Source organism: Myxine glutinosa, unplaced genomic scaffold, assembly GCF_964187855.1.
Source record: "Myxine glutinosa unplaced genomic scaffold, kmMyxGlut1.1 SCAFFOLD_504, whole genome shotgun sequence".
Taxonomy (NCBI): domain Eukaryota; kingdom Metazoa; phylum Chordata; class Myxini; order Myxiniformes; family Myxinidae; genus Myxine; species Myxine glutinosa.
The window spans coordinates 119001-130000 of NW_027616601.1; the positions used below are offsets into that span (position 1 = coordinate 119001).

Consider the following 11000-nt stretch of genomic DNA (forward strand, 5'->3'; position numbering starts at 1 on the left):
GGCGGCCATTCCGCTCGGTCAAGCAACATCTTTAGCCGTGTCCGTAACAATATTATGCCTCCAGGAAGGCCAAGAGGTATAAACATTCCCTTCAAAGATGTCTAGCTCGGGTTCGAATCCCGGCCCAGCTATAAATTGTCACCCCAGTGTTTCACGGGCAGGGTGATTCATCGATGCGTGTGCGGATTGACATTAAACGGGACATCCCAACTGCCAGCATGAGTTGATGGATGTTAAAGATCCCCTGGTGTCCATTGCGAAGAGTAGGCGATGTATCGCCAGCACCATGACCAACTTACAAATTATTGCCCTAACTAAGGCAATGGCAAACCACCCAATGCAACTCTTGCCAAGAAGCCGCTTCAGCATTATTGACACTGCAGCAGAGCATGGTATGTCTGCATCAGAATATACACATCATGTGTACTATATGTATCTATAAAAGACTGCTTTTTTTTTTTTGAAGGATTGAAAGCACACGTGACTTCAGTTTAAAATATTTATTTTTTTCAAATGTCAATATTATTATATCACAAAAAATGGACTTAAAACCAGATAAAAAATAGTTTTTTGCAGTGTTTCATTACATTAGAAATTCTTTAGAATAAATAAGTCGATAAAAACGGTCTCACAACAGTATTCATCCATAAAGTAGATAAATACCAGATATATTAAGCTGTACATTATGCCCCACCCCTTACATTAAAACAAAATACAGCACAGTTATAACAGATTTTAATGTGCTCTGTTTGATTTAGATAGTAAGAAGCAAGCAATAAAGAATGCACTCACAAACATTTAACCAGGTCATGAAATCAATATCTGCAGAACAGAAAATTTTCAAGAATGCAAAATCACTGTGCAGCAACATCTGCAAAGGAAACTTTGTGGATGTAGAACAGTCACATGTATTAATACTGTCATGTGGAAGCTAATCCCTCCTCATGCCAACCACTCATCCACAACTGCATCTGCAGCTGACCCTGAGACCCAACACGATGAAGATCCCTCTACTCCGTGGATGATCAAATCATACGGGGATCACGCTGTTAATATTCAAATAAACAATAAGTTAATCCTCCAGGGATAATCAAACCCAAACCGTCGGCGCATGAAAGATGGCAGGATTTCAACACACACAGGCATAAGAAATGTAATAATTTAATCAGCACACGTCTAAATAAATACGGAATATTCATTGGCAATAAATTAATATATTTAAGAATTAAGAAACGAATTCCTAACTGTGGCACCAAACACAAGCATTCACACAGAACTAGGCAAGTAATCATCGTAGGTGGAGGGCAATCACGGGTTGAACAGGAGGCATGGGGGTAGCTCACGAGGGCAGACGGTGGAGGTACAGGCCAAGCCCCCTTCACCCTCAAGGTGTTGACAGTTGCTGGAGGGTAACAATAATCCATGCGGCACGTCTGCACACCGCAAAAGCATCTCACCCACTCCACGGTGATGAACCTGGCCCAATCGGCTACATGGCCGCCAAGCAGCATAGGCCAATCACGAACCACCTTGTACATTGTCATTCAGTGGTGGTCATGCCTCTCCCAATGAGTGCAAGAGAGCCAGAGTCTTTTATTTGGTGGCATGTGAGATAGGGAGAGTTGTGGTTGAGGGGGTTGGATGTGGCGGATGTCCAGAGAATCTTCCCCTCACTTAGCTCCTACCCAGTTCAACATGAGAGACACATGACAGGACATCCTTCACCTCTCCAATCTCAATTGTACAAGGCTTTTCACTCGGATGGGTCGTACGACAGACAGTTATCTCTATCCACATGTCCTTCTTGAGAGATCAAATGTCCTATAAACTACAAAAACACAAAAGGTGTTAAGGCTTTAAATTCTAACTACAGACCTCTACCCCTTAAGTGCTATAATACTTTATCTGATTGAGATAGCAGTGGCTTGATAAGTCTATGTATCAGCCATAACACTGCTTATGATGTTCATTTGAAGTTTATAAGTGCAATAAATATCCTTGGATGTTCATTTAATACTGCATGTACTCCGATCTACATTGCCTGTTCCTTCATGTTGCTTATTTCCTCTGCTGTTGCATGTTTGAAAACAATATCTGAAGTCTTGCAGGAAATTATATAGTTTTTGTACAGTGCTTGCAGCAACGCATTTCCAATCCATTACTTGGCAATTGACAGTTTCCTTCTGTAAGAAAGAGACAAAAAACAAGATGTTTTATTACATTCATGATGCAGAATGTTGACAAAATATTGACAGTCATACTTGTGCTTTCTTGCATTTACATCTAACATATGCTCGGAATTTTTATGCCTCCGCCGACAGTCGCCGGAGGCATTATGTTTTCGGGTTGTCCGTACGTCCGTGTAAACCTAGTTTTTCTCAGCAACCATATATCCGATTGAGACAAAACTTTCAGGGTAGGAGTGAAGCCCATACAGAATGTGTTTATGGTAATTGTGACGTCATAGGTCACGTGGTATGGCAGCCATCTTGAATTAAAAGCAAATAATTACAAAATTATTTCTCGGAAACCGCTTAATGGAAAAATTTGAAACTTGGCACATTGTCAAGTACTCCAAATGGGGAACAAAACCATGATAATGATGACATCATCGGTGAAGTGGTATACCAGCCAAAAATGTTTTAATCGAATTCCTTATCCTAAAATGCTGAAATTGCATGCACATGATCTATGACCCATTTGTATTGAAATATTAAATTTATGGCATCATAGGTCACATGGTTTGGCAGCCATATTGGATTGAAGGAAAATATTACAAAATTATATCTGAAACCGCTCAACCGATCGATGCGACATTTTACAAATATCATCTAACAGCACTGTTGCATATAAAATGATGTCATAGCTCACGTGGTTTGGCAGCCATCTTGGATAGAAAAACGAAACTTATCCGATCAACACGAAACTTCACAAACGTGATCCCCTACCCATACATATGCAGAATGATGGCATATACCCGTTCTGGGACAACGCGGAAGCATATTGGCGACACAGTCGCATTGTTCTAGTTCATATGATTTGCAAAGAAAGAGCTAATAGAGTTAGACTTATATGAAGAGATGTACAGGGACTGTTAATACACAGTCCGAATGAAATGCTGTTATACGAGCAGGTTAGCTTGTTAGTCTCTTACCGGTTTCACCAGAGGGGACTATAGGTTTGCTCTCCGTCTGTCCGTCCATCCCACATGTGGGTTTTCAGACTTTTTCCCATATATCCCTTAACATATTAAACGGAAACTTGGTACATGGTTTTATTATGAAAAGTTCCAGAACAAGTTGGAGTTTCAGGGCATTCCATCAATTTTTTTTAAGAGTTATGCCCTTTTTGGACTTATTTTTGAACATCACATCGGTCGGAGACAAAGCAATTCTCGCTCTTGTTTTCTTTACATGAAAGAAAAGATTACATAGGAATTAGAGAGAGGTGTTTGGAGTCTTACTAGACCAAATTCTCTAAAGCCTGCATGTTTATTGATGTTTATGAACATGTCATCCATCATAATCGCACAGAGGTATCACATTGGCATCAGAGTTGTTTGGTCTGGGTTAAATTCTCAAATCGATTATAAATTGAGGGTGCCAACTTATCTTAAAATTAGATAGACAATAAGTTGAAGGTTCATCTGTTAGTGTTGAATCTCTCCCAACTCGACCATCTTACTTGCTAGTTTCAGCGTTTCTTCCCCTCTTCCCTTTCCTCTTATCTGGTTTATTCATTCCCTTCATGCTTATACATTGCTCTTTTATGAGGTGAAGAAAATGATCATGTGATGAATAAAACCCCAAATGTCAGTTTCTTTTGACGGAGAAAGCAACTTAATGCCAGCACCCTGACTGGATTCCAAAATTATTGTCTTAACCATGCCTAGCTAGGAGATATGAACCGCCTAGTGTAATCACCCAGGGGACGTGAGCTGGGTTTAAACTTTAGTTCGTATTACCAGCATACTGATGGTTGTTGTCTTGACATGAACTCAAATGAATGCAAGAGGAACGCACGTTAGGAAACTGGCAACACACTAACTTGACTTGACAGGCCAGTGTGCAATGCTACCCTTTGATGATTAATGGCTCACCACATCTGCGTCACAAATCCAGCGAGAAAATGGCAATAAATGCGTAGAAGGGACACCGTCGTGTCAAAATTTAGGCTTTTGAGCCACGCGACCAAATGCTGACGAAGTATCTGGCTGCGTGTGGGTAATTAAAAAATTCACTTGTTGCAGGCTGAACTGACGCTTTCAATCAAAGTACTTGCATATCTGTGGAGTTCACGCCAAATCAATCGTTTTGTTGTTTTTGTTGTTTTGAATTATGTTTTCTTACGTTAGTTAGCTGATGAAAGATTGAGTGTTTTTCTTCTGTGAAGTGGTAAAAGAGGATTTACAAAGTATACTTTCTCAAAGTGTGGCAAAAACTTGGCTACCTCCTTTTCATTGAAGGGTGGAACCAGCCTCACATGTCTGCCAACATCTCAGGTGTTCTGACTAGGTGTCGAACCAGTCGGCATGGATAGGTTGGAGAACCAGATTACAGATACCAATTATTATAGTAACTCCCAACCACATCCAGGTCGACTCCATATGATGAGTGGATACCAGAGATAACGTTACCGTGTGGCAGGCGGTGCTTATCGCTCCCAGCAAGGTGCAGCAGCAGCTGTATGGGACACCTTGCTGGCGGTTCCCCACTGATGATATGAAGGTCGCATAGTGACTGATATATATATATATTTGTTTAGGTGAATAATGTGGGGGAGGACAAGGAGGGGGGGGGGGGGCACAGCCTTAAGGAAGAGGAAGAAGCGTATAGGTCTGTATATACAGGGACAGGGAGTACATATGTAAAAACTGTAAAAAATCTGCCATGAGAATAAGGAAAATCAATCAATTTGAAAGGAAACTAGCAAGTAGAACAGAAGGATACATATTTATGGGAAGTTGGGTGCAAGTATGATGCTTCACCTGTCATGTGTGCCTTACTTATCCCATTCTGATTCTGCCTTTCTCTCGCATGTTCTTTGTTCCCATATAAATCCACACATTTCTTTTTTTTTAAAGAAGGTAATCTTATTTTTATTTCGCTTTTTTAAAGAAGATAATTTAAATTAAAAACAAAAAGCAAGCAATAAAAAATATATATTCCCGTTTCTTTCTGTTCCTATGGGTGGACCCACTTTTAGATATACAGCGTTTCCCTGCGGATGGGCATTGCGGTACCAACGTCACTTACATTTGGTGTTGTGGTGCAGTTTTGGCCCGATGAGCAAACTTGCTTGTTGGTCGTGTCACCGCTGTTTTTCAATTTCTGTCTTATCTTCCTGTGTAATTTCTTGATATTACGCGAGATGCTGCATTCCTTTTTGTCACACCGCGTGTTTCTTTCTCCTTGGATGATTGGTGGTGCGTCTGATTTTTCTTTGAGATGCCTCAGGACTATTTTATACTTGATGAGGATTTGTTTGCAAAGATCCTCCAAATCGTGCTAAAAAGACACACACAAAAGTGGTTATGTCCATGCTAGCTACTCATGGAAATGAAAAAGGCATGCATTAGCTTGGGATGTCTAAAGTTAGTGAAAAAGATTGTATGAATGTGAATGAAATCGACAATGACCGATGTTCCGATGGTCGACAATGTTCCCTGTACCCCACCTGATCAACAAATCATGCAAAAAAATATATATATATTTGTTATCTGATACATTGAAAAAGATGAATTGGAGCACTTGTATGAACACTTTTTATCTGTTTAATGTGATGTAGAGATATGGCAGATAATTAAATAATTCAACTTGAGACTGAATAAGGCAAAACTTTAAATTTTGTTTCCACGCTTTACATATACTGTAGTTGTATATCGCACATCTTTGAATACGTTTTTTCTGAATTGATGTTTAGTTTCGAGTTTTCTTAGTTCTGCAAGACAACCTGATGTTGTATGAAATAGGGACGTAATGGTTAGAGTGTCCGCTCTGAGTCTGGGAGGTCAGTGGTTTCAACTCCGGCCGGATCGTACCAAAGGCTTTAAAAATGGGACGGAGGCCGCAGCCTTACTTGATGCTCAGAATTTTAAAAGGACAGAGCACGGACAAATGTCCATGGGAATAGGGGAACTATTGCGCAGACTCGATGGGCTGAACGGCCTCCTCCTGTATTGAAGTTCCTTGCAACGGAAGTCTTATTATTCATGTAAGTTATGTTGTAGATGTAAAATAAAAAGAATAACCCAAGCAATTCACGAAGACATCACTCTTGCTTTCACTAAAGTACTATCATTTTATTTTTCACACTGACGGCTCGAGTTATAACTGTCCATGTTTTTCAATTACTTATATTGTCCTCCATAAAACTGTTATCCTATTGCTCAGATCCAACGGCATATCCAAAGGTACACCATCCAACTATCCCTTCCACTGTGAGCTACTTGTGGACATTAAATATCCCATGGTGTAATCTTGAAAATAGTAGGTCATGTGTGTGCTCGTACGCCAACCAAGGTGATTTGTTCGCTGTACCCCAACTAAGGTCATGTGTGTGCTCGTACGCCAACCAAGGTGATTTGTTCGCTGTACCCCAACTAAGGTCATGTGTGTGCTCGTACGCCAACCAAGGTGATTTGTTCGCTGTACCCCAACTAAGGTCATGTGTGTGCTCGTACGCCAACCAAGGTGATTTGTTCGCTGTACCCCAACTAAGGTCATGTGTGTGCTCGTTCCCTATCCAAGGTCAATTGCTCCCTGTACCCCAACTAAGGTCATGTGTGTGCTCGTACCCTATCCAAGGTCAATTTCTCCCTGTATCCCAACTAAGGTCATGTGTGTGTTCGTACCCTATCCAAGGTCAATTGCTCCCTGTACCCCAACTAAGGTCATGTGTGTGTTCGTACCCTATCCAAGGTCAATTGCTCCCTGTACCCCCAACTAAGGTCATGTGTGTGCTCGTTCCCCATCCAAGTTCAATTGCTCACTGTACCCCAACTAAGGTCATGTGTGTGCTCGTACCCTATCCAAGGTCAATTGCTCCCTGTACCCCAACTAAGGTCATGTGTGTGTTCGTACCATATCCAAGGTAAATTGCTCCCTGTACCCCAAACTAAGGTCATGTGTGTGCTCGTTCCCCATCCAAGTTCAATTGCTCCCTGTACCCCAACTAAGGTCATGTGTGTGCTCGTTCCCTATCCAAGGTCAATTGCTCCCTGTACCCCCAACTAAGGTCATGTGTGTGCTCGTACCCTATCCAAGGTCAATTGCTCCCTGTACCCCCAACTAAGGTCATGTGTGTGTTCGTACCCTATCCAAGGTCAATTGCTCCCTGTACCCCAACTAAGGTCATGTGTGTGTTCGTACCCTATCCAAGGTCAATTGCTCCCTGTACCCCCAACTAAGGTCATGTGTGTGCTCGTTCCCTATCCAAGTTCAATTGCTCCCTGTACCCCAACTAAGGTCATGTGTGTGCTCGTACCCTATCCAAGGTCAATTGCTCCCTGTACCCCAACTAAGGTCATGTGTGTGCTCATACCCTATACAAGGTCAATTGCTCCCTGTACCCCAATTAAGGTCATGTGTGTGCTCGTACCCTATCCAAGGTCAATTGCTCCCTGTACCCCAACTAAGGTCATGTGTGTGCTCGTACCCTATCCAAGGTCAATTGCTCCCTGTAACCCAACTAATGTCATGTGTGTGCTCGTACCCTATCCAAGGTCAATTGCTCCCTGTATCCCAACTAAGGTCATATGTGTGCTCGTACCCTATCCAAGGTCAATTGCTCCCTGTATCCTAACTAAGGTCATGTGTGTGCTCATACCCTATCCAAGGTCATTTGTTTCCTGTACCCAAAAACTAAGGTCATGTGTGTGCTCGTACCCTATCCAAGGTGATTTGTTCCCTGTACCCCAACTAAGGTCATGTGTGTGCTCATACCCTATTCAAGGTCATTTGTTCGCTGTACCCCAAAACTAAGGTCATGTGTATGCTTATACCCACCCTCTCCAAGGTAAGTTGTTCCCTGTACCCCAACTAAGGTCATGTGTGTGCTCATACCCTATCCAAGGTCAATTGCTCCCTGTACCCCAACTAAGGTCATGTGTGTGCTCATACCCTATCCAAGGTCATTTGTTTCCTGTACCCAAAAACTAAGGTCATGTGTGTGCTCGTACCCTATCCAAGGTCAATTGCTCCCTGTACCCCAACCAAGGTCATGTGTGTGCTCGTACCCTATCCAAGGTCAATTGCTCCCTGTACCCCAACTAAGGTCATGTGTGTGCTCATACCCTATCCAAGGTCAATTGCTCCCTGTATCCCAACTAAGGTCATGTGTGTGCTCGTACCCTATCCAAGGTCATTTGTTCGCTGTACCCCAAAACTAAGGTCATGTGTATGCTTATACCCACCCTCTCCAAGGTAAATTGTTCCCTGTACCCCAACTAAGGTCATTTGTGTGCTCGTACCCTATCCAAGGTCAATTGCTCCCTGTACCCCAACCAAGGTCATGTGTGTGCTCGTACCCTATCCAAGGTAAATTGCTCCCTGTACCCCAACTAAGGTCATGTGTGTGCTCATACCCTATCCAAGGTGATTTGTTCCCTGTACCCCAACTAAGGTCATGTGTGTGCTCATACCCTATCCAAGGTCATTTGTTCGCTGTACCCCAAAACTAAGGTCATGTGTATGCTTATACCCTATCCAAGGTCATTTGTTTCCTGTACCCAAAAACTAAGGTCATGTGTGTGCTCGTACCCTATCCAAGGTCAATTGCTCCCTGTACCCCAACCAAGGTCATGTGTGTGCTCGTACCCTATCCAAGCTAAATTGATCCCTGTACCCCAAAACTAAGGTCATGTGTATGCTTATACCCACCCTATCCAAGCTAAATTGATCCCTGTACCCCAAAACGAAGGTCATGTGTATGCTTATACCCACCCTATCCAAGGTAAATTGATCCCTGTACCCCAAAACGAAGGTCATGTGTATGCTTATACCCACCCTATCCAAGGTCAATTGCTCCCTGTACCCCAACCAAGGTCATGTGTGTGCTCGTACCCTATCCAAGCTAAATTGATCCCTGTACCCCAAAACTAAGGTCATGTGTATGCTTATACCCACCCTATCCAAGCTAAATTGATCCCTGTACCCCAAAACGAAGGTCATGTGTGTGCTTGCATCCTAACCAAATTCCCAATTGCTACTCTAGACTTTGGCTAGGAAAACTATGAAAAGCACCCAATATATTCCTTTATTATAACCTATTTTCCAACCACGTGATAGTACTTTTCAAATTGTAATAAATATTAGGTAACGGTTGATGTAACCAGGTGTACAATAAAAACCAGGTTGATGTAACCAGGTGTGTGGTGAAATATACAACGTTCGAGTTCTGTTTTGAAATTGATTTTACAATGAATGAATGTTCAAAAACATTTTACTCGAATCTTGATTTATAAAACTTCCTACTTGGTGTTTGATTTCTATGAAAGTTTTCTGAATGTAGACTTCAAAAAACTTTTATCCACAGAAATCAAACACGATAACAAGTTATCTGAGGTTTTCCAAAAGCACGCGCTGAACTCGGCTCTCTCTGCTTGGCATTGATTCCAGAGTCTGATAATGACGTAGAAGATCAGTAACTTTAGAATATGAAGAACTTTGGAAGACACAAAATGAACTATCAACATTGAGTAAAAAATTTTTTTGGAGGAGATCATAAAGGGAATGAAAAACCTGTTTTATTGTAGAGCTTTGCCGAAGTTCAACTGTACTGATACGACCCTGTTGTTTTAATTTATGCCTGAATTGACAATAAGAGAGAAACCCACGCAGTATGCTCGAGGAATAAACCGGAAGAGGCTGGCGGCCATTAGTGATCCTGTCGTCGTCTTCTTCTTCTTCAACTTAAACGGCCACCACAATTATTCCCAGGTTATTGTGGGGTTTGCCGAGGAAGCTTGCAGTCGTTCACGAACCGGCTGGCCAGGACTGACGTTCAACTAAGGTTAGGGCATGAATTTGGAATTTGCCCAAGGGTGCCGGCGACAGCTCGCCCACTCTTCGCGAAGGACACCGTGAGTATGCGGGGTATAGCTATAATCGTTGTTTACCAAAGCACAACAAGTTCCAGTTTGTCGGGATTCGGACCAGGCAACTTGACGGGTCCGACTAATGCAAATACAGTATGTATGTTGATACTGGAACGGTGTGCTTAATGCCCTTGCATCTTCACTCCCACGGTATATTATATTGGACACAAATGGTGGGAGAGACACAGGTTTCATCATTCTTTTGATCTCGTTCCGCATTTGATTGATAAGGCTATTCTGAATGAATTGACGTAAACCTCACGTAAGGTGTTTAACACCTACAAACGTCACCAAACGTGTTTTTCTATTTAAATTATGTGGGAATTCCACACATGCTCTGCCCCCATTAAGTTGTTATGTTAGCCCACAAAATGAACATCACAGCATTCTGTCATTGTTTCCAAATAATACTCATAATTACGAATTACATAACATGAAGATAGCAACAATGAACATGATGTAACAGCTGAGGTTACATTGATCTCAAGAGCACACCTGTTGTTAATTTCCACTTCACTTCATGCAGAAATAGCTTAGGTACTCGAATTACATGTTACTGTTACTGAATTCAACACAAATGCTTTAACAATAAACATGAGTATTAAATTCCATTAAAAAAAAAGAAATATCGAAAACAGATGTTTTGTATCATTTTAAGCAACTGAACCAAAAAATAAATGGAAATAGATATATACAGTACTTACTTCACAGTTTATGCTAACTTCAGGAAGTGAATCCAGGCAAGGAGAGATCGATTCACAACGATGGTTGGTGTTTTTCAAGAAAGACTACAAGTGAAAGAACACACAGAGGGTTGTAAAAACAGGTTCAAGCTCAAATCAGATCAACATTGATTTATTCTAGTAGTGTAGCAGCATAGCAAACCTGTTGTGCATTTTGTGAT

General features: G+C 41.7%; 1 protein-coding gene across 2 annotated transcripts in view; it reads right to left on the minus strand.

Annotated features, from left to right (window-relative positions):
• Positions 1–487: 487 nt before the first annotated feature.
• LOC137431300 (uncharacterized) overlaps positions 488–11000 on the minus strand; it is a 21390-nt gene continuing 10877 nt past the window's right edge. For both annotated transcript variants that reach the window (XM_068122474.2, XM_068122475.2), the window contains exons 3-5: positions 10801–10884; positions 5256–5507; positions 488–2183 (exon numbers count right to left, since the gene is read on the minus strand). In XM_068122474.2, coding sequence (XP_067978575.1) covers positions 2007–2183; positions 5256–5507; positions 10801–10884 — 513 coding nt within the window. In that variant the 3' untranslated portion in view covers positions 488–2006. The remainder of the gene's footprint in view (positions 2184–5255; positions 5508–10800; positions 10885–11000) is intronic.